Below are 24350 nucleotides of genomic sequence, written 5' to 3' on the forward strand. Positions count from 1 at the left end.
GATGTACTGGGCCATATGCACTATCCTCTGTAGCGCTTTACGCTCAGATGCAGAGCAGTTGAAATACCAGGCGGTGATGCAACCAGTCAGGATGCTCTTGATGGTGCAGCTGTAGAACATTTTGAGGATCTGGGGACCCATGCCAAATTTTTTCAGTCTCCTGAGGAGGAAAAGTTTTGTCTTGGTGTGTTTCTACTAATGTCCTCAATCAATATGACGGAAGAAACTTCAATTCAAGTCCCTTTAATACAACTCAACCACAGTTGGTGGTATTTGCTCTTGGTAGACTACACTACATCATGGTAACTCTGACGAAAAAAGAAACACTTGAAACCCCCCAGAACATCCCTAATCAACCTCCAGTTAGCATGTTAAGCATCTGTTCACAGTCACATCATTTGTTAATACGTTTATTTTATTTCTCCAGCATTGATGAATGGCGGGTTTGAGAGCTAGCCATTGTGTTAAGTCCTTTGGTGTCCGTGTGTGAAAAGTGGAGCACTCCAACATAGAAGTTAGCACTCCCTAATCCTCTCTGCCTTTGTGCAATGAGTGACTTTGAAACTCACTTTCGGTTAATAACGAATGCACCCAAGAATATAAAAAGCATGTCAGTCTCCTTCTCTCTCTCTGTCTCTCAGCCTCTCTCTCTCACTTTGCCCTCTCTCTCTCTCTTGTTCTCTCTCTCTCTGTCTCTCAGCCTCTCTCTCTCACGTTGCCCTCTCTCTCTCTCTCTCTCGTGTTCTCTCTCTCTCTCTGTCTCTCAGCCTCTCTCTCTCACTTTGCCCTCTCTCTCTCTTGTTCTCTCTCTCTCTGTCTCTCAGCCTCTCTCACTTTGCCCTCTCTCTCTCATTCTCTCTCTCTCTGTTTCTACCTCTATCTGTCTCTGTTTCTCTCTCCTTCTCTCTTTGTCTTGTTTTGGGAATTGTAAGTCATTTATTTTTGTTCTTAAATTATATTTCATTATACTCTAATGCTTTTTTCATTTGGAACCTTGTGTTCATAAATACATGCGGAAATTAAAACCTTTGGAATATGAAAGAGATTAACCTGAGTGACTGAGGTCAAATATAATGGGTTCCATTTAAGAAGAAAGGAGACATGATTATACCGCATATGTTCATCAAAGTCTCCTTCTAAATCTAAGCAGAACAGAGCTGATAGTTCGGCCCTCATTATGCTGGAATAAAGGATAGTCAAGAGGCAGATTTCAACTCATTTTATGTCTATTTATTCTACATGTAGATTTCCAATTGTTACCTAAAAATGTAATAAATATGAACTCAGTAAAGATGTTGTACATGTTATGTTTTTGATGTAGACTGTGAGCCAAAGATTAATATAGGTTTTAATACCTCCTGTTTATCAGATTTGAACACATCTCTGGTGGAAAAACATCAATGAATATTCAAACATGTGAGATTATAAAGGATTACATGTAATTATGTCTCTCATTTAGACTCTGCTATTGGTTAGTCACCATCTGTAGCTAATATCTTATCCCACCTTGTTTATGTGCCGTTACTGCCACTCCAGGAAGATTACACATGTACTGTATAATTGAAGACAGAAGTTTAATCTTAAACACTTGTTCTGTGTGAAAAAAAATAGATGAAAAAAAACCATGTCATTTTTTGAGATTAGGTTTAAGCGAGGAAACGCACCAGACTGACAAACGACTGAAAGAAGCATGTGGCCACAGTGTGTTAGTTAACATATGCCATCATTGTATGGCCTACATAGGCATTTCTCACCACTCACATATAAACATAGATTTTCTATGATTTCTCTTTAGCGGTTGTCAAAATGGGGAACTCCATTGAAAGCCGATGAACGTGGGTGTCCAATTGAGACCTGTAATCTTCCAGAACCGCAGCATGTATTCTATAACCCAACTGTGCCTGGAGTCTTTCTGTGTATCCTTCCTCCATTCAGACGCTGTCAAAAAGCCTCCCTCGAAAAAGAACATGTCCTTACCGTGTATCTGTCACTAGACGGAAAGAATCACAAGGGGTGTATGTAAAATCAAGAGTAATAGAGAATGTGAAAACAACCTCACCATGTCCTATAAAACCAGTGACACTTTACAGAGTAAAATATGAATTGAAAATGATCTAACGACTCTGACATACTATAAATATACATTGGGACTTGAGGTCAGGATATCAGACCTTCCCTTCGCTGTGATTGGATGTGAACCTGCCCAAGTTATAGAAAATCAAACAACATGAGACAAACCGTACATTTCTCATTTTTTGATTTATTGTTGGCATAATGGTGTGTGTGAGAGTCTGTGTATGTGAGCGTGTGTATGTGTGTGCATGTGTATGTGAGTGTGTGTATGTGCGCATATTTGATTTTGCACTGCAAGTGCACAACACCTTTCATTATATGGCCACTTTTTTGTTTTGTTCTTTTTAATTGACCCTTTTTTTTTGGTTACAATAACACAGAATTACCATGGAATTCAATCTAAATTATTACCGCCTTTTTATTTATAGACATGAGTTTCAACTTTCAATATCCAAATAAAAAAAATGAAATCAAACCGGATGAAAAGGATCACGCGGCAGACAAGGCTGTTGTGTTTTCATGGTAAAGAACACCCTCAACCTGTAAAACCCTCCCAAGCCTTCTACAGCACTTCAAGCAGCTTATGAACCTCTGTCTACACAGAATAGGAAACCCACCAAATGGATAGCACACCTTCAGAAAAAGTATATATTGATAGATTTATATATAGATTTATATGCATTTTGAAGCTTTTCAAAAGAGTACATTAAACACTTCTCACATGATATAAACTACTAAACAGCTCAGAATTCAAAGGTGAAGCCCATCACTGTTCAGATCCACTATGTGATGGGAAAAAAAGATAGAAAGAAAACGGAACTTGAAAATTCATAATCCAGCCCACAATCTTTCCTTATAAAGTTGAAGTACTTTAGATCCGAGGAGAAGACACCTGACCACACAAACTGAATAGAAAAACAGTCAAGTCTAAAACAGTGGTATTGCATTTAAAATGCACAAAGATCTCCTGTACAACTGGCTTCTGCTGTGAGTATAAACATCTAAAGGGCCCAGTGACGTCGATGTTCCTTTTCCAATTGGTTTTTCATTTTTGTAATTTTTTTTGTTGTTCTTTTTTTATTTAGTTTTATTTTATTTGTTAAAGATGTACATTAGTGCTGTAAACAGGCACACATAGATTGGAGAGGAGGGATCCTCTTCCTCCTCCTCTTCCTCCTCCTCCCTCGTTCTCCCCCTCTATTAGTTGTGTTTTCAACTTTGTCTCAGTCCTGCTGAGAGCGGTGGGGTCCTCGTCCAGAGCCGTCTGTCTGTCCGTCTCCTAACCCTGTCTCTCTGTCTGTCCCCACCACTTCCAACCCCTCCAGAGTCCAAAAGGTAGTAGTTTCCAAGGCCGGCAGTGTTCCAAGAGAATTCCGGAGGGGATGTTGTCCACAGAGTTCCATGTTACGTAGGGGGAATGTCAGTCAGACGTGGAACAGTTAAGGAGATGGAGTCTGGAACTTGATGCTCTTTTTAGTTTTTGTTGTTTTGACTGATTGTGCAAAGTCATACGGTCTCTGGTATGTCCACGCGAAAGGAGCTAGCAAACCCCTTTCCTCGCTGCAAGAAGAGAACACATGCTGGTTAGGGGTCAAGTTTGTCTGAGAGAGAAAAGAAAAACAGACAATGCATCTAGAGGAACCTTCATGTATTTACTCGGTGTTGTAAGACAGTCAAGAAAACAAGGGTAGGAAGGTTAGGAAGCCCTTCATCCATTCTCTTCTAGAACCATTTATATCCACACTGTGAAATCTCTCATTGATAATGCGTGTGAATATGGGTCTGTGTCTCTGAGAATATTTCTTGCTCAATTTATTTAGGACAGCAACAATGGGTCTTAACTCAAATGGGCCACGGCCAACATGGAAACAAATGGAGCTACCCTTCCCCCCACACCCCTTAACCCCAACACCCCCCCTCTCCCCCTTTCCCATGACAGCTCAACAATCCCCCAGCTAGCAGCAGCTCTATGTCATCTCTGTTTGATTAGGGTAATGACTGACCGCTGTCTCTGGCTACAAGGGGCTCTGTGTCTCCAGATGACTTTATCAGATTAGGGGAAAGGCACAGTCTCTTAGTATCATGAGGATTACACCCCCCCCCCCCCCCCCCTCCTCCACCCAGACTCCAATCCAAAATAAGACACAGCCTCTTAGTATCATGGGGACACCCCACCCTTCCAGACTCCCCTCCGAAATAAGACACAGCCTCTTAGTATCATGGGGACCCCCCCCTATCCTCCCTCTTCTTCCCCCTTCCAGACCCCCTGCCAGACATCCCCTAAATAAGGAATGTATTGTGGTGATTAGCTCTACGCCCATGTGTAGTCGCTGAGACAGAGAGGAGAAGAATAGGGGTTGAGACTGAGGGTCTATTGTAATTGACGAGAATTAAGGAGAATTTCAAGAGATTATCGAGAGGTATCGATTTTCGAGAGCCATTAATGTATTGTAAAAGAGCGTATTTCTCACGTCTCGAAAGCTACCTCCGGAGGTCACGCACAACACTCGCCCAGCAGTTGCCCCCCTCTATGCAGGGCAATGTAAATAGAATTGTTTCATTGAGCCCAACATTCATATGGTAAAAATATTTAATTAATTAAATAGCAGAGCAAGGTTTTTGAAACAGTTGAAATGTATAAACATTGTCCTTATATTTGAGACTTGTTTTATAGATATTTTTTCCTGAAATTGCAGTAGCCTATTACATTCTAAGAAAATGGAGTCTGGAACTTGAGGCTCCCAAGTGGCGCAGCGGTCTAAGGCAGTGCATCTCAGTGCTCGAGGCGTCACTACAGACCCTGGTTCGATTTGAGGCTGTATCACAACTGGCCGTGATTGGGAGTCCCATAGGGCGGTGCACAATTGGCCCGGCGTCATCTGGGTTAGGGTTTGGCTGGGGTAGGCCGTCATTGTAAATAATAATTTGTTCTTAACTGACTTGCCTAGTTAAATAAAGTTTAAATAAAATTAAAATAAATACATTCTGAAAATGTCGCTGTATCTTTAAGAAAGGAAGTTTTCCCCTTGGTTACTCTGAGCCACCATCCAGGCAAGAAGCATGCAGCAAGAAACTGATCAACTCACCAGAGGAATTATCAACATTTTCAGTTGCAACTTTGAGTTTACCTCATATAATGACTTCCACGATATTGATCAAATGAAGCCTGGTTTGTTCTAATGTAACTTTTAATATGCTGAAACTGTACTTGTGTGTATATATATATATATATATATATATATATATATATATATATATGAGAGAGGTAATCATTAATGTTTGATATGTTAGCTAATGTTACTAGCGAGCATAGCTAGCTAGCTGTGTTATTGTCTTGCAAGCTACATTTAGCTCATGCGTGTACCAATGAGCAAATGGTTGCATTATTCAATTAAGGGATATGGTTTGATTGCATTATTCAAGAGTGTAGATAATATGTTATAGAGGAAAAGATGCTTGCATTGTCAAATAGTTTGCAAGCTTACTGGCTAGTCAGTGGCTACTGTGATACTGATAATTACGGTAGATTTGGAGCTGCAGACCAAGAATGTCACATTGCCAGCCAGAACAAAAGGTAAGGCAAGGATGTAATGTAAATTGAAACGTTTATGTACATATTATGTAACTTGAAATCTCATCACGCTGCCTCTCCTGACTGTTTGTCAATGAGAATAGCCTCTGAGAGAAGAAGGTGACATCTTTATCTTTATAGAGTCTCTACCTCATCTGTATTCATCAGAGGTAGTGCCCCATGCTACGGCTGTGAATTACAGTGGTAGGGGAGACTCCAGCAGTTTGAGAATTCTTCTAGCAAGTTCTGATGAGCGGTGAAAGAACGTGCAACTCTTAAGGCAGTGCTGACAAAATTATAATTAAGCATTATCACCAAATTGCAGTGATGAGGATGTCTCTCTTTGTGCCCTTTGAAAAGGGAGTTTGGAAACAGAAATTCCCCATGGAAATATGCCTCCTCCTTCCTCTGCTTTCCCTGATTATCTTAAACGGTTTTGATCCTAGGAGCTAGAGTAATACCGTCAGAAGAATAGGAGCGAGAGGGTAATCTCTTAGCCTCTATTCTTTTCAGCAGATTAAAAACACTCCTTTTTTTCATTCCCTTTCAGAGCGAAGGAAGCATCGTGTATATTAACACACCCATCTCCCTATAATGGGACAAATCATCCGTCATTTCAACGTCTCAGCGATGTCAAAACTCTCCTATAGATTCCAACCTCTACTCTAATTGATCACGGCACATTAAATTCAAAAGGCACATAGATGGGGGTGCTGCTGGTGGTGGAAGGAGAGAGTGAATTGATATGGAAGACTGTGACGGAGGATAAGATCATCACAGATAGAGAGAGCGATAATGAAGATGTGTGAAAGGAAGAGAGAGAGTTAGTTAACGACTGTCAAGAGGGTAAATTAGATGGGTCAGCGCACGTGAAAGAATTTCATGGCACTTCCAGCCAATGGGGGAAGAAATATAATTCGATTTTTTTGTATTGTTCAAGTCAATCATCAGATCAGTGTTGGTTGGTTGGTTGGTTGAGAGAATAGAGTGGGTTAGCTACAGAGCTGCCGTGCAAAGCGGATACTCACTCAAATAGGCAGGTTTGTAAGGCGCTCGGGTGCTAGACAGAAGTGCCTCAAACGCTTTCCTCTCTAACTTGGCTTGGTTGGCGTGGGTGGCATGGTGGTGGCTGAGGTGGAGGTGGTTTTGGTGGTGGTGGCTGAGGGGGGTCTCTTTGCCAAAGGTGGAGAATGACTTATTGCCCGTTTGCTCTTGGCTTTCAAATACCTCAGTGTCGGGCACGGAGTCCATGCCTGGCACGTGCAGGTTGCTGCGGTAGTCTGCTGCCTGGCGCCCGTCGGAGGGCACAAAGGAGGGCATCCAACAGCGGTCGGAGTGTCCCAGTGCCTTGCACTCCTCCGTGCAGTTAGAGAAGAGATCAGTGCCTGGGGAGGGGAACGAGGGAGGAGAGATGGAGAGAGAGGAAAGACAGTTAGAGAAGATATCAGTGCCTGGGGAGGGGAACGAGGGAGGAGAGATGGAGAGAGAGAAAAGACAGTTAGAGAAGATATCAGTGCCTGGGGAGGGGAACGAGGGAGGAGAGATGGAGAGAGAGAAAAGACAGTTAGAGAAGAGATCAGTGCCTGGGGAGGGGAACGAGGAAGGAGAGATGGAGAGAGAGAAAAGACAGTTAGAGAAGAGATCAGTGCCTGGGGAGGGGAACGAGGGATGAGAGATGGAGAGAGAGAAAAGACAGTTAGAGAAGAGATCAGTGCCTGGGGAGGGGAACGAGGGAGGAGAGATGGAGAGAGAGAAAAGACAGTTAGAGAAGAGATCAGTGCCTGGGGAGGGGAACGAGGGAGGAGAGATGGAGAGAGAGAAAAGACAGTTAGAGAAGAGATCAGTGCCTGGGGAGGGGAACGAGGGAGGAGAGATGGAGAGAGAGAAAAGACAGTTAGAGAAGAGATCAGTGCCTGGGGAGGGGAACGAGGGAGGAGAGATGGAAAGAGAGGAAAGACAGTTAGTGGTCATAAAGGTAATAATCAATTAATATTGAAACAAGCCAAAAAAGGAAGCAGGGGAAACGTGCGCACACACACACACACACACACGAACACAAATACACACAAAGCTGCTGCTGTGTGTGTGCGTGCGCGCGTGCACATGTAGACTCAGATCTCTAATTCCTCATTGCAGGGTTCTCTTTTTCACCACACAAGATCAAAGGAAACAGCAGCATACGTGGAGAGATCAACTCTCAGTCTCGCAGAACAGCAAACACTCTACTAGAAATCCCAGCATGCACAGGGAAAGGTCACAAGGTTATCGTCTTATTCGTTCTACCTCATCTTTCTACCGATACACTAAGGAGAGATTCAAATAAAAACAGCCCTTTGTGAAAACCAAACAAAATTGCTAAAATGCATTTGCACGACACCAAGTCAATAATCAAGTTTGCTCACAACACCACAGTTGTAGGCCTGATAAGCAACAACGGTGAGTCAGCCTATAGGGAAGAGGTAAGTGAAAGTCAGTAAAATAAAAGAGTTGATTGTTACAGAGGAGGGAACACGCCTGGGCTCCACATCAATGGTAGTAGAGAGAGTCCGTAGTTTTCATTTCCTCACTGTGGACTTGGACCAACAACATCAACATTCTTGTCAAGAGGTGCCAACAGCATCTCTACTTCCTAAGGCGGCAGAATACATGTGGGATGCCAACCCGTGTCCTCTCCAAATACTTCCACTGCACCGTCGAGAGCGTCCTGACCGGTTGCATCACGGCCTGGTACGGGAATTAGTCTGTCCACGACCGCAATGCCCTCCAGCGGGTGATGAAGACAGCCCAGTGCCATGCTCCCACCCATCCAGGATTTACTCAAAATGGTGTCTGAGGAAGGCCCACAGCATCATCAAGGACCCCCACACACCCTGTCGGGCAGATGAAATCGGAGCACGAGGTCTGATACCAACAGGCTAAGAGACAGTTTCTATCTACAAGCGATCAGACCGCGGAACACTTGAACTGGACTGACCACCTGCTCTGATTCTCCACACCTTAATACACATGCCCTCACTTACTCACACACTTACAGACATACACACTTACACACACACACACACACACACACACTTACACACACACACACTTACACACACACACACACACACACACACACACACACACACACACACACACACACACACACACACACACACACACACACACACACACACACACACACACACACACACATATATATATATATACATTCATGCTACACACACATCACAACTGCTGCTATCAGGCTCTTGTTTTGATTGCTAAATACTGCACAATTTAAACACTTGCCCCCTAATCCCCCCTTCCCCAAAACACATGTAAATATTGGACTATAAATTATGCCTGGTGTATACATGTATTATGTAATGTGTGTGTAGTTTTTATAATTTTTGTTGCCATTGGGAAATAGAGAAACAGGCTAGAATCATTGAATCATTGCTGTGACCCTCTGTGGTAGTTTCTCTCTGTGATGTCTCAGCAGGTACGACTGGTCATGCAGAGTGAGAAACGTGTTTAAAACCATTAACACCACACTACTACACTCTCAGAGCTTCCTGTCACCAAGGTATTAGATCATTTAAACCACAGGCTCAAAAGTATTGGATTACTTTGGCTGCTCATGTCCTTTCAATCTGTCCATGCAATAGCACCAAAAACAAAATCAACCCGAGTCCTTCAATGTTCTGTCAAAGAGGAAGTTCATTCTGAGTTCATTCTTCATGATAGTGCAAGTGAATCCATGAATAGCCCATCGTGGAACAAAAAAACGAATAAAATCAGTGTCTGATTCAATTCAGATAGATACTAATATTTTTGCACTAAGTAAAACCAGGGTATTGCCTAACTCAATCTTTAAAAGTCAATTTGGCGTAGTCTATGTTTTAAGTCATTTGATGTGTGTGTCTGAGTAAAACCTAAACTGCCCCCAAGAGTATCCTCAGATAATCCTGTGGTACACAGACTGATTAGGCTTCAGACTGCGGTGTGTGTGTGTGTGTGTGTGTGTGTGTGTGTGTGTGTGTGTGTGTGTGTGTGTGTGTGTGTGTGTGTGTGTGTGTGTGTGTGTGTGTGTGTGTGTGTGTGTGTGTGTGTGTGTGTGTGTGTGTGTGTGTGTGTTTCCACAGGTCAGCATAGGGGGAATTTGCTTTGTTACAGAGAGGATTAATTTGGCTCGCTAACAGCATGGAAAAATGCTGAGCTTCCTAACGAGTGAGTTCCTTATTAAATATTAACGAACATCCACAAATACACCATCACATTGAGTGTCAGCACATACACAACAATGTAAGAAAGTTTGTATTATTTAATTATGTATCTACTAACACAGACTCAATAGATCATACATTTACTCCTCATTTCAAAAAGTGGTACCTGCACTTCTTTAGATATTCACCAAAGCAATGGGACGGTAACCTCTGACCGTGGATAATGAACATATTTCCATATCCAATAATCATAGGAGGAGGCTTGTGAATATCAATCTGTTTCAGATTTGGCATTTAGAATCTGGAGAAGTGATAAGACACAGACTCACTCTGAGAAAAACATCTCTGCTAAAAAGTCAGATCAAGACATCTTGATATTTCTTGACATTTTAGGAAATGAGATATTCCCTGAGGCAAATTAGGTGTCTCAAAAAAAAAAGAAAAGAGGAAAGTAAAAAATTGAATAAAATTAAAGATTTGACCTGCCCTCAGTAAAGAATAGACCTGCCCTCAGTAAAGAATAGACCTGCCCTCAGTAAAGAATAGACCTGCCCTCAGTAAAGAATTGACCTGCCCTCAGTAAAGAATAGACCTGCCCTCAGTAAAGAATTGACCTGCCCTCAGTAAAGAATTGACCTGCCCTCAGTAAAGAATTGACCTGCCCTCAGTGAAGAATTGACCTGCCCTCAGTAAAGAATTGACCTGACCTCAGTAAAGAATTGACCTGCCCTCAGTAAAGAATTGACCTGCCCTCAGTAAAGAATTGATCTGCCCTCAGTAAAGAATTGACCTGCCCTCAGTAAAGAATAGACCTGACCTCAGTAAAGAATTGACCTGTCCTCAGTAAAGAATAGACCTGCCCTCAGTAAAGAATTGACCTGACCTCAGTAAAGAATAGACCTGCCCTCAGTAAAGAATAGACCTGTCCTCAGTAAAGAATTGACCTGCCCTCAGTAAAGAATTGACCTGTCCTCAGTAAAGAATTGACCTGTCCTCAGTAAAGAATTGACCTGACCTCAGTAAAGAATAGACCTGCCCTCAGTAAAGAATAGACCTGTCCTCAGTAAAGAATAGACCTGTCCTCAGTAAAGAATTGACCTGCCCTCAGTAAAGAATTGACCTGCCCTCAGTAAAGAATTGACCTGTCCTCAGTAAAGAATTGACCTGCCCTCAGTAAAGAATTGACCTGTCCTCAGTAAAGAATAGACCTGCCCTCAGTAAAGAATTGACCTGACCTCAGTAAAGAATTGACCTGCCCTCAGTAAAGAATTGACCTGTCCTCAGTAAAGAATAGACCTGTCCTCAGTAAAGAATAGACCTGCCCTCAGTAAAGATTTGACCTGCCCTCAGTAAAGAATTGACCTGCCCTAAGTAAAGAATTGACCTGCCCTCAGTAAAGAATTGACCTGCCCTCAGTAAAGAATAGACCTGTCCTCAGTAAAGAATTGACCTGCCCTCAGTAAAGAATTGACCTGCCCTCAGTAAAGAATTGACCTGACCTCAGTAAAGAATAGACCTGCCCTCAGTAAAGAATTGACCTGACCTCAGTAAAGAATTGACCTGACCTCAGTAAAGAATAGACCTGCCCTCAGTAAAGAATTGACCTGTCCTCAGGAAAGAATTGACCTGACCTCAGTAAAGAATTGACCTGTCCTCAGTAAAGAATTGACCTGACCTCAGTAAAGAATTGACCTGTCCTCAGTAAAGAATTGACCTGTTCTCAGTAAAGAATTGACCTGTCCTCAGGAAAGAATTGACCTGTCCTCAGGAAAGAATTGACCTGACCTCAGTAAAGAATTGACCTGACCTCAGTAAAGAATTGACCTGACCTCAGTAAAGAATTGACCTGACCTCAGTAAAGAATTGACCTGCCCTCAGTAAAGAATTGACCTGACCTCAGTAAAGAATTGACCTGTCCTCAGTAAATAATTGACCTGCCCTCAGTAAAGAATAGACCTGCCCTCAGTAAAGAATTGCCCTGCCCTCAGTAAAGAATTGACCTGCCCTCAGTAAAGAATTGACCTGCCCTCAGTAAAGAATTGACCTGCCCTCAGTAAATAATTGACCTGCCCTCAGTAAATAATTGACCTGACCTCACTAAAGAATTGACCTGCCCTCAGTAAAGAATTGACCTGCCCTCAGTAAAGAATTGACCTGACCTCAGTAAAGAATTGACCTGCCCTCAGTAAATAATTGACCTGACCTCACTAAAGAATTGACCTGCCCTCAGTAAAGAATTGACCTGACCTCAGTAAAGAATTGACCTGTCCTCAGTAAAGAATAGACCTGACCTCAGTAAAGAATTGACCTGCCCTCAGTAAAGAATTGACCTGACCTCAGTAAAGAATTGACCTGTCCTCAGTAAAGAATAGACCTGCCCTCAGTAAAGAATTGACCTGTCCTCAGTAAAGAATAGACCTGCCCTCAGTAAAGAATTGACCTGACCTCAGTAAAGAATTGACCTGTCCTCAGTAAAGAATTGACCTGACCTCAGTAAAGAATTGACCTGTCCTCAGTAAAGAATTGACCTGACCTCAGTAAAGAATTGACCTGCCCTCAGTAAATAATTGACCTGACCTCACTAAAGAATTGACCTGCCCTCAGTAAAGAATTGACCTGACCTCAGTAAAGAATTGACCTGACCTCAGTAAAGAATTGACCTGCCCTCACTAAAGAATTGACCTGCCCTCACTAAAGAATTGATCTGACCTCACTAAAGAATTTACCTGCCCTCAGTAAAGAATAGACCTGCCCTCAGTAAAGAATTGACCTGTCCTCAGGAAAGAATTGACCGGACCTCAGTAAAGAATTGACCTGTCCTCAGTAAAGAATTGACCTGTTCTCAGTAAAGAATGGACCTGACCTCAGTAAAGAATTGACCTGCCCTCAGTAAAGAATTGACCTGCCCTCAGTAAAGAATTGACCTGACCTCAGTAAAGAATTGACCTGCCCTCACTAAAGAATTGACCTGCCCTCACTAAAGAATTGACCTGTCCTCAGTAAAGAATTGACCTGCCCTCAGTAAAGAATTGACTTGTCCTCAGTAAAGAATTGACCTGTCTTCAGTAAAGAATTGACCTGCCCTCAGTAAAGAATTGACCTGCCCTCAGTAAAGAATTGACCTGTCCTCAGTAAAGAATTGACCTGCCCTCAGTAAAGAATTGACCTGTCCTCAGTAAAGAATTGACCTGCCCTCAGTAAAGAATTGACTTGTCCTCAGTAAAGAATTGACCTGCCCTCAGTAAAGAATTGACTTGCCCTCAGTAAAGAATTGACCTGACCTCAGTAAAGAATTGACCTGCCCTCACTAAATAATTGACCTGTCCTCAGTAAAGAATTGACCTGTCCTCAGTAAATAATTGACCTGTCCTCAGTAAAGAATTGACCTGTCCTCAGTAAAGAATTGACTTGTTCTCAGTAAAGAATTGACCTGTCTTCAGTAAAGAATTGACCTGCCCTCAGTAAAGAATTGACCTGCCCTCAGTAAAGAATTGACCTGTCCTCAGTAAAGAATTGACCTGCCCTCAGTAAAGAATTGACCTGTCCTCAGTAAAGAATTGACCTGCCCTCAGTAAAGAATTGACTTGTCCTCAGTAAAGAATTGACCTGACCTCAGTAAAGAATTGACCTGACCTCAGTAAAGAATTGACCTGACCTCAGTAAAGAATTGACCTGCCCTCGCTAAAGAATTGACCTGCCCTCACTAAAGAATTGACCTGACCTCACTAAAGAATTTACCTGCCCTCAGTAAAGAATAGACCTGCCCTCAGTAAAGAATTGACCTGTCCTCAGGAAAGAATTGACCTGACCTCAGTAAAGAATTGACCTGTCCTCAGTAAAGAATTGACCTGTTCTCAGTAAAGAATGGACCTGACCTCAGTAAAGAATTGACCTGCCCTCAGTAAAGAATTGACCTGCCCTCAGTAAAGAATTGACCTGACCTCAGTAAAGAATTGACCTGCCCTCACTAAAGAATTGACCTGCCCTCACTAAAGAATTGACCTGTCCTCAGTAAAGAATTGACCTGCCCTCAGTAAAGAATTGACTTGTCCTCAGTAAAGAATTGACCTGTCTTCAGTAAAGAATTGACTTGCCCTCAGTAAAGAATTGACCTGCCCTCAGTAAAGAATTGACCTGTCCTCAGTAAAGAATTGACCTGCCCTCAGTAAAGAATTGACCTGTCCTCAGTAAAGAATTGACCTGCCCTCAGTAAAGAATTGACTTGTCCTCAGTAAAGAATTGACCTGCCCTCAGTAAAGAATTGACTTGCCCTCAGTAAAGAATTGACCTGACCTCAGTAAAGAATTGACCTGCCCTCACTAAATAATTGACCTGTCCTCAGTAAAGAATTGACCTGTCCTCAGTAAAGAATTGACCTGTCCTCAGTAAAGAATTGACCTGTCCTCAGTAAAGAATTGACTTGTTCTCAGTAAAGAATTGACCTGTCTTCAGTAAAGAATTGACCTGCCCTCAGTAAAGAATTGACCTGCCCTCAGTAAAGAATTGACCTGTCCTCAGTAAAGAATTGACCTGCCCTCAGTAAAGAATTGACCTGTCCTCAGTAAAGAATTGACCTGCCCTCAGTAAAGAATTGACTTGTCCTCAGTAAAGAATTGACCTGCCCTCAGTAAAGAATTGACCTGTCCTCAGTAAAGAATTGACCTGCACTCAGTAAAGAATTGACCTGTCCTCAGTAAAGAATTGACCTGTCCTCAGTAAAGAATCAACCTGCCCTCACTAAAGAATTGACCTGACCTCACTAAAGAATTGACCTGCCCTCAGTAAAGAATTGACCTGCCCTCAGTAAAGAATTGACCTGCCATCAGTAAAGAATTGACCTGTCCTCAGTAAAGAATTGACCTGCCCTCACAAAAAAATTGACCTGTCCTCAGTAAAGAATTGACCATTCCTCAGTAAAGAATTGACCTGTCCTCAGTAAAGACTTGACCTGCCCTCAGTAAAGAATTGACCTGACCTCAGTAAAGAATTGACCTGCCCTCAGTAAAGAATTGACCTGACCTCACTAAAGAATTGACCTGTCCTCAGTAAAGAAGTGACCTGTCCTCAGTAAAGAATTGACCTGCCCTCAGTAAAGAATTGACCTGCCCTCACTAAAGAATTGACTTGACCTCAGTAAAGAATTGACCTGCCCTCACTAAAGAATTGACCTGACCTCAGTAAAGAATTGACCTGACCTCAGTAAAGAATTGACCTGACCTCAGTAAAGAATTGACCTGCCCTCAGTAAAGAATTGACCTGACCTCACTAAAGAATTGACCTGTCCTCAGTAAAGAAGTGACCTGTCCTCAGTAAAGAATTGACCTGCCCTCAGTAAAGAATTGACCTGCCCTCACTAAAGAATTGACTTGACCTCAGTAAAGAATTGACCTGCCCTCACTAAAGAATTGACCTGACCTCAGTAAAGAATTGACCTGCCCTCAGTAAAGAATTGACCTGTCCTCAGTAAAGAATTGACCTGCCCTCAGTAAAAAATTGACCTGTCCTCAGTAAAGAATTGACCTGACCTCAGTAAAGAATTGACCTGACCTCAGTAAAGAATTGACCTGTCCTCAGTAAAGAATTGACCTGCCCTCAGTAAAGAATTGACCTGTCCTCAGTAAAGAATTGACCTGTCCTCAGTAAAGAATTGACCTGTCCTCAGTAAAGAATTGACCTGCCCTCAGTAAAGAATTGACCTGTCCTCAGTAAAGAATTGACCTGCCCTCAGTAAAGAATTGACCTGACCTCAGTAAAGAATTGACCTGTCCTCAGTAAAGAATTGACCTGACCTCAGTAAAGAATTGACCTGTCCTCAGTAAAGAATTGACCTGCCCTCAGTAAAGAATTGACCTGTCCTCAGTAAAGAATTGACCTGACCTCAGTAAAGAATTGACCTGTCCTCAGTAAAGAATTGACCTGCCCTCAGTAAAGAATTGACCTGACCTCAGTAAAGAATTGACCTGTCCTCAGTAAAGAATTGACCTGCCCTCAGTAAAGAATTGACCTGTCCTCAGTAAAGAATTGACCTGCCCTCAGTAAAGAATTGACCTGCCCTCAGTAAAGAATTGACCTGACCTCAGTAAAGAATTGACCTGACCTCAGTAAAGAATTGACCTGACCTCAGTAAAGAATAGACCTGTCCTCAGTAAAGAATTGACCTGTCCTCGGTAAAGAATTGACCTGCCCTCGGTAAAGAATTGACCTGCCCTCAGTAAAGAATTGACCTGACCTCAGTAAAGAATAGACCTGTCCTCAGTAAAGAATTGACCTGTCCTCAGTAAAGAATTGACCTGCCCTCAGTAAAGAATTGACCTGACCTCAGTAAAGAATTGACCTGCCCTCAGTAAAGAATTGACCTGTCCTCGGTAAAGAATTGACCTGTCCTCAGTAAAGAATTGACCTGCCCTCAGTAAAGAATTGACCTGCCCTCAGTAAATAATTGACCTGTCCTCAGTAAAGAATTGACCTGTCCTCAGTAAAGAATTGACCTGCCCTCAGTAATGAATTGACCTGTCCTCAGTTAAGAATTGACCTGCCCTCAGTAAAGAATTGACCTGACCTCAGTAAATAATTGACCTGTCCTCAGTAAAGAATTGACCTGACCTCAGTAAAGAATTGACCTGTCCTCAGTAAAGAATTGACCTGACCTCAGTAAATAATTGACCTGTCCTCAGTAAAGAATTGACCTGACCTCAGTAAATAATTGACCTGTCCTCACTAAAGAATTGACCTGTCCTCAGTAAAGAATTGACCTGCCCTCAGTAAAGAATTGACCTGCCCTCAGTAAAGAATTGACCTGCCCTCAGTAAAACTGAAAGTTTAATAAAAGGTGTGAACTGAAACCAACAATATTTATTGGCCTTAGTACTTTAATGATTTTAAGGAACAAACATCAGTCTACAGTATATCAGTCTGACTTCAGTATGTACTGAAAGCACTGTCAAGAAGTATCCCCCATATCCAAACAAAGATAAAGAGAGAGAGAGAGGGAGAGAGAGAGGGATAGAGAGAGGGAGGGAGAGAGAGAGGGAGAGAGATATTTCCCTCAGATTACACAGATCCACAAATAATTTGAAATAATAACCCAATTTTGATAAACACCCATATCTACTGTGTGAAATACCACAGTGTGCCATCACAGCAGCAATATTTCTGACCTGTTGCCACAAGAAAAGGGCAACCAGTGAAGAACAAACACCATCGTAAATGCAACCCATATTTATGTTTATTTATTTTCCCTTTTGTACTATTTGCACATCGTTACAACACTGTATATATACATAATATGACATTTCAAATGTATTTATTATTTTGGAACTTTTGTGAGTGTAATGTTTATGTCTATTTCACTTGCTTTGGCAATGTAAACATATGTTTTCCATGCCAATAAAGCCCTTTGAATTGGGGGGGGGGGAGAGAGACAGAGAGAGAGAGAGAGAAATTAAAATTGTTCGAACGAGAGAGACTGTGTAAATGCACTGACCCCCTACTTTATTGCGTCCTTAATTTGGTCATTGTTATGCAGAGTTCTGAAAATTAATGACTGTTCAGCAAGAATATACAAATAGCATATATTACCACGGCGATAAATTGAACCATGGGCCTAAGGAGGGATCTGGAAGGGGAATGGGAGGATGGAGGGGGAAATAGGGAGGTGGGAAGGAGTGCTAACTCCAATGCTCCCAAACAGTAGAGTGGCAGTTTATCCATAGTAACCATGATAACAGTCTATATAAGACAGGCTATATCATCTCTGATACCATCACAGTAACTCCACTGCTTAAATCCATCTAATATCAACAAACATTTATTCACCTAAATGATCATCATTGTTTAGTCTCTTATCACAATCATAGTGCTATAATTAAGCAATAGAGTACAAGGGGGTGAGGTATTTGGCCAATGTACCATGGCTAAGGACTGTTCTCTGGATTGGCCATATACCACAAACCCCCTTATTGCTATTATAAACTGGTTACCAACATAATTGGAACAGTAAAAAGTAATTTTTTGTCATGCCCATGGTATGCGGTCTGATATACCACGTCAATAAGCCAATCAGCATTCAGGGCTTGAACCACCCGGTTTATAATTAAGTTCACCCTCACCTCATTAAATTAAGGAATTGTTCATGAAAATGTTGAATAAAAGATCAACTGACACAAATGAAAGATCCAATTGAGAAAAATCCTGAAGTTGTAGCATCTCTGCTTGTCACAAACTCAATTATCACTTAGCAAATAGCACAGCAGCCAGTTATGTCTAAGTATCATGCAAGCAGAGAACACTAAGCTCCAGTATAAACGATCCTAACCAAACAAAGACTTAATGCACAGCAATTAATCTGTTTAAAGACAGTAAGTTGTCCGATCATTTCATAACAAAGCAACAGTAGCCTATTGCCATACAACGGTACTCGAAGTCAAAAGCAAAGACAAGTTCACTAAACACCATGCCACAGAGTCATCACTTAGCATTAGGAGTCTGGTCAAGCCCTGCATGAAGGAAAGAAGGGTTAAATTAAAAAGGAAGTATAGCTCCTGTAGTGTCTATATAGAAGTACCTTGTACTACCTATCATATAGTTCATATGGCTCAAATTGAATATGTAGTGTGATATAAACTACCTTGCTAAATGACTTGCCTTTTGGTTGAACATTAAAGGGGTTCCATCTGACAAGTGACTTGTATAAATGAGTCCAAGTTAACTAGATACATCATACATTTAAAGTGGGCTAAATAAAATAGGATGCTTCCCTTTAAACGTCAGTGTATATCCACAGGCTTAAAATAGTGCCATTATTATTTCTAGACGTGGCTCATTTCGCATGCTGTGGGTTCATCCCCAAGGGCAGACCTTGTTTCTTTCCAAAAAACATGGGCATAGACACACACAGACGGGGCTGGACCAAAGCAATCGCAAGGATGAATGCAGAGATAACTACATTCAAAGCTCAGAAGCCCAATTTAAAAAAAAAAACGTATGTGAACCTTTAGCTGGAACAGATAAAACGACGATGTGGACAGAGGAAGGCGATCGGGGCGGTGGGGGCTAGGGGCGGGCAGGCAGAGCCCAGTCAATGAATGAATCGTTTGTTTGTTTGCGCCCGCAACCAGTTTGGTCCCGTTCCCACACCGCACCGACCAATGACAAGCCAACCGGTCCTCGTTATAAATTCCGTCACGTACCCATCAAGTGGTCTCTAGCATGGATTTAGCAGCGGGCCCTCCCTCATTAACGACCCTGCATATTTACTAACAACAGGATTAAGTTCAGCAGCGCGTCATTGGCCCTCAGAACATTTCCCATGTTCAAAACAATAAAGTGATTGAGCTACATCCAGGAGAGAGCGAGTTCACAAACACACGACGACTAGAATATAGGCCCTACCAAAAACAGTCCATTCTTACAGTAGCCTAAGCTAGAGAAGTTTGTATATCACATGCTGGTAGAAAAACACTCAAGGCTATATTTCATCAATCCTAAGCACATTTCCAATATTTGAGATGGTGAGAATGAGTAGACTATGACACGACTGGCCAGTCGCGAACTCTGAAAGTAGTCGAGATTTGGCAGAGCGCAGTGCAGTGAGTCGCTTTCCGTTCAGCACCACAATCGGAAGATAACAGCGCAGTGATACTATAGACACGCTGCAGCCACGGGCGCGGATAACATTCGTAAGGCTATAAGTGACTATAGGCCTCGAAAAACACCATGATCGATCGATCAGCACCGTGTACAGATACCACGCCATACAACACTGTCATTGCCCTATGTGGGGATTTAAATTCGAAAATAAGAGATCCAAAGCCGCGCAACCAGCCAAGAACTAACAAACTCGATTTACCGGTAGAGTGACCTCGATTGGTGGCGTCATGGTCACTGTCGCCTTGCTCGCTGTCACCATGACCACTGTCTTTAGAGCTTACGAGATCCGCTTCTTGGAAAGCCGAACTGACAGATAAGAGTAGAAGAATAGAGAACATTCTTTAATGTATCAAACGTACGTTAAAATAAAAATTATGTTAGAATAAAACATGAATCACTTTTATTTTTATCGTCTTCATCATCATCATCATCATTCATTCATTATCCTGCACTTCATTATCATCAACATAGACTGAGAGTGCATACACAGCTGGGCAGCAGCAGAGACAGTGAATTAACCAGTATTAGGTATTGAGCCATTTTGGCATGGTTGTGGTTTGTAGTCTCTCCCCTCTGGCATTGAATGACCACTTTAAACAACACTCTCAATCACGTCACTCAGTCTGCTGGCAGGGCACCAGGTGCGCATGCTCGTTACCTGTTCACACGCCGAGGTCTGTCCACCAGGTAACTGAGCTCGGCTCGCTGGTGTTTGGTCTGAAAGAGAAGCAGGAGACATTTTGAGTTTGGGGCGCGGTGGCATTTTATTATCAAACTATTTTCCTGAGATTTAAAATATAAAATAATAACAAGAAATCTGGTACATGACATTGATAGTTTTCAGAGGAGTCGTTTTACGCCTCCTAGCCGACAGCATATATATACTACCAAAGAGAAAATTAAGTGGTGCACCTATTCAGGCTGGCTGAACTATAGACGGATCTTTGTTCTTGTGCGACTCAGCACGATCGTGACTGGTGTGCGAAATGTGTGTATTCTCACAAGGGACACGGTCATTGTGCATGACAACACACACACACGCACACACATGAAGACGCACGCACACGCACACATGAAGACACACACACGCACACACAACTCCAGCCATGCATTATCCTGATGTATTATTATTTTACTCCAAATCCATCTTATTTTAAAAGCACGACAAAACCACTTCTGAGCAGAGCATAAACATGCAATCATTACTATTCCAATGATAATCTCCCTCGGGACTGCCAACGGCAACATGTCAGCAACTAGTATTCATAATTTTGGGTTGAATTGTCGTTACGGAAATAAATAGCAAGATATGCAGACTTATGTGTTAGGCGAAATAACAAACGTATTTGTAAGGGACTCTACTAAAACAAAGTGTGATGCAACATATAGAAAGTTAGCATCAATGTTAGGGACACAAACTAAATGTCCTAATAATGCGGAATGCAGATTATATTTCATATTTTATCCACATACTAATAGCAGCAGTGAGACTTTTTTTTAGACAAGCACATGTTGCAGTTATCACACTCTTTATCTAATATACGGGTAGCAAGTACATGCTGGGGGTATTGGAGTTTAAAGGTATGAGGGGACTCTTACCTCGCTTGATAAAATGCTGCCGTTTGATATGATGTCAGGCTGCTGGTCAGTGTACCCTGTCACTATGGCCCCGCACGGGTTGTGTTCCGTGTCTGTGCTCCTAGATGGGCTACACGGCTTTAGGAACATGAGGTCGGTTTTGGCCGACTCCGGAGTCAGACATACCTGGTAGCAATAGTTCTGATTTTGGTGGTGAGAGCCGAAGCTCCCGGACTCTTCCACTGGCACCTGGGCTGTACCGGCCCCGGTGACGTTGGCGCTCTGCACCAGCATTATATCGGACTTGCTGAGCTTTTTCTTGCGGGCTCGCGCATGCCTGCTGCAGCATGTGGCGCACCCGAGGCAGCAATCACTGGTGAGGCACGTGTAGATGTTTAGCTTTTTGTCCTTCTGGCAGCGCACGGCCAGCACGATCATAGCCAGGAGGAAGATGAAGGAGACGGAGCCCAGGGCGATGATGAGGATGAGGGTGAGGTCCAGCGATGTCTCCTTGGACTTGGCGGTGCCCCTCTCCCGATGGTCCTCCACCACACTGTCCACCAGCACCACGAACACACTGGCGGTGGAGGAGAGGGGTGGCTGGCCGTGGTCCCTCACCTCTATCAACAGGTCATACATCTGGTTTGGGTCCCGCTTGGTGGAGACGCGCCGGGCAGTGCGCAATTCTCCGGTCCTCCAGTCCATGCGGAACATGCCGTTCTCGTTCCCCCGCTGGATGCTGTAGGAGAGCCGTGCGTTCTCTCCGTCGTCTGCATCCATGGCGATGATACGGGTTACCAGGTAGCCAGGCTCGGCGGAGCGGGGCAGAGGCTCTCTAGCAGTGCCATTTTTACCCAGAGGAGCAATAACGGAGGGAGGGTTGTCATTCTGGTCCACGATGATTACTTTGACCGTGGCGTTCGAGAAGAGCTCAGGGCTACCTGCATCTTTCGCCTGAACCATGAAAGTGAAGTCTTTTAACTGCTCGTAATCGAATGATCTGAGTGCGTAAAGGTAGCCCGTCTCTTCGTTGATTGACACATATGTTTTCACAGACATACCCTGAATATCGCACTCCATTATGGAGTAACTAATGAGAGCGTTCTGTCCAACGTCTGGGTCCAGAGCGGTCACAGCGTGGATATAAGCACCTGGCACATTGTTTTCAGTCACATACACATCATATATGAGCTGCGTAAACGTTGGCGCATTGTCATTTTCATCCGACACTTGCACTTTGATTGATTTACTGGTGGCAAGGGAAGGGGTCCCTGTATCCCTGGCAACTACAGTCACTGAATAAGAGTCAGCATTCTCTCTATTTAGGGGTCCATCTGTTACAATGGTGAAATAGTTCCTAAAGGAGGGTTTGAGTTTGAACGGGACGTCACCGAGGATTTCAACGTGAATCTTTCCGTTTTCCTCAGCATCTTTGTCAGTCACGCTCAGCAGGGCTATAACGGTGCCCGGGGCTGCCCTTTCACTCACCGACTCGGTCACTGTGCTGAAGGTGATATCAGGAGCATTATCATTTACGTCCATTATTTTCACCAGAACTTTACAGTGCGCGGCCACGGAATTGGGTCCGAGATCTTTCGCCTGAACGAATATTTGATATAAACTGCTCTCCTCAAAATCCACCTCACTGCGCACCTCGATGCGTCCAGTGCGCGCGTCTATGGCGAACAGGTCCTTGACGCGGCTGGAGATATGGTTACTGAATGAATACACTATCTCCCCATTCTGCCCCTCGTCTAAGTCCGTGGCATTCAGCTGGATAACGAGGGTCCCCACCGGTGTGTTCTCCTGAAGACTCACTGAGTACACTGGCTGGTCAAACACGGGCACGTTGTCGTTAGAATCCAGCACTTTGACCACCAGCAGAGCAGTGCCTGTCCGTGGCGGCTGGCCCCCGTCCACTGCAGTCAGCACATACCTGTGAGACGCCTGCTGCTCCCTGTCCAGCGACTTCTCTAGCACCAGTTCTGCGAATTTGTTCCCGTCGGTCTGCGTCTGCACATCCAAGTAGAAGTAGTTATTGGTGGTGATGTCGTATGTGCGCAGCGCATTGGAACCCACGTCCGGATCGAATGCGCTCTCTAGGGGAAACCGGGTACCGGGGACTGCACTCTCCGAGATCTCTACGGTGATGTCGGTTTCGGGGAAGCTGGGCGGATTGTCATTGATATCCACGACCTCTATCTCCACGCGGAACAGCTCGAGTGGGTTCTCCAAAAACACTTCAAGGTGTAAAAGACAGCTGGCACTCTGCTTGCAGATCTGCTCCCGGTCAATTTTCTCGTTGATGAACAGAATCCCGTTCTCCATGTTCACTTCCAGGTACGGCGTCCGCGAGCTGGGCACAACCTGGAAGCGGCGTGAGGCGATTTTGGTCATGTCCAGTCCCAGGTCCTCGGCGATATTCCCCACGAACGTGCCGTGTCCAGCCTCCTCCGGCACAGAGTAGCGTATCTGCGAGACCACTCCATCCGTGATACACAGCAAAAGGAATAGCACAATCATCGCCAAAGAACAAGTGCACTTGGAGAAAATAAATCTTATCCTTTTTTATTTATAGCGTCAATTCCCATTACCCTTAGTCCAAGGAAAGTCCCCAAAATGTAGAAGGCTTTTGGATATTTTTTTTCCTTTTAGTAGTCCCGTCAAACATGGACCTTCTTGTTTGTGATATTCAATGCAGGTTTGATTACCCCCAAATCCTGTCTTCACTGCCGAGATCAACAAGCTCTCGGCTGCTTCAGATGCGCCTCGTTATGGCAGCAGTGCACATTCCAATTATGCGGAGTGTTCCTTAATAATAATAGTGAGGAGATGACTCTAAAAGCATAGGCCCAAAATCAATAAAAAAAATATACAAAATCCGTACCATGCACGTAATCGATAATTTTTTTACAAGCTTTTTCCAACTACACCAATTCTCAAACAGTCACTGTTATCTGATTTTTTTCTCTCTCTTCTCTCCAGTGATATCTGCTCCGTTTAGCGCACACACTGCAGCGGTCTCCTCTCCCACTATTGAATGCTCTTCACTCAACTATTCGCTTTTTCCGCAGCGCACCTCCCCTACCAGCCAACGGGATCCTCGGACACCCGCTGAGCTCACTCCTGATTGGACGGTTGGGACGTCTGTCTATGCTGGATATCGCTCACTGTGACGTGACGCTTCGAGCCCAGTTGCTGGTTCGAGCTGAATAGCTGCCTGACGAGGAAGAGACATTTGGAAGAGGGGAGGAAGTTGGGGCTTTATAGTT

The 24350-nt window shown here is 43.4% G+C and overlaps 1 protein-coding gene across 3 annotated transcripts; it reads right to left on the reverse strand.

Annotated features, from left to right (window-relative positions):
• Nucleotides 1-2240: 2240 nt before the first annotated feature.
• Nucleotides 2241-24137, reverse strand: LOC139574312 (protocadherin-10-like). 3 transcript variants are annotated; one of them, XM_071398782.1, is made up of 5 exons: nucleotides 21100-24136; nucleotides 20159-20217; nucleotides 19700-19806; nucleotides 6673-7029; nucleotides 2241-3633 (listed from the first exon to the last, which is right to left on the reverse strand). In XM_071398782.1, the coding sequence occupies exons 1-5, from the start codon at nucleotides 23599-23601 to the stop codon at nucleotides 3614-3616; spliced, it is 3045 nt and encodes a 1014-aa protein (XP_071254883.1). In that variant the 5' UTR covers nucleotides 23602-24136; the 3' UTR covers nucleotides 2241-3613. The 3 variants fall into 3 exon arrangements, with proteins under 3 accessions (XP_071254883.1, XP_071254884.1, XP_071254885.1); XM_071398783.1 differs by having other exon boundaries at nucleotides 6872-7029; nucleotides 21100-24135; XM_071398784.1 differs by lacking the exons at nucleotides 2241-3633; nucleotides 6673-7029 and adding an exon at nucleotides 17056-18347 and having other exon boundaries at nucleotides 21100-24137.
• Between the last annotated feature and the right edge of the window lie 213 nt (nucleotides 24138-24350).

The sequence above is a fragment of the Salvelinus alpinus genome, chromosome 4 (assembly GCF_045679555.1).
Source record: "Salvelinus alpinus chromosome 4, SLU_Salpinus.1, whole genome shotgun sequence".
In the NCBI taxonomy this organism is placed as follows: Eukaryota; Metazoa; Chordata; class Actinopteri; order Salmoniformes; family Salmonidae; genus Salvelinus; species Salvelinus alpinus.

Excerpts from the sequence above, each read along its gene's own strand:
- LOC139574312 (XM_071398782.1), bottom strand. The coding sequence starts at position 23,601 with ATGATTGTGCTATTCCTTTTGCTGTGTATCACGGATGGAGTGGTCTCG. Across the intron at positions 7,030-19,699 it reads CAATCGAGGTCACTCTACCG|GCACTGATCTCTTCTCTAAC; the intron begins GTAAATCGAGTT and ends TCCCCTCCCCAG. Across the intron at positions 3,634-6,672 it reads TTACAAACCTGCCTATTTGA|CGAGGAAAGGGGTTTGCTAG; the intron begins GTGAGTATCCGC and ends CTCTTCTTGCAG.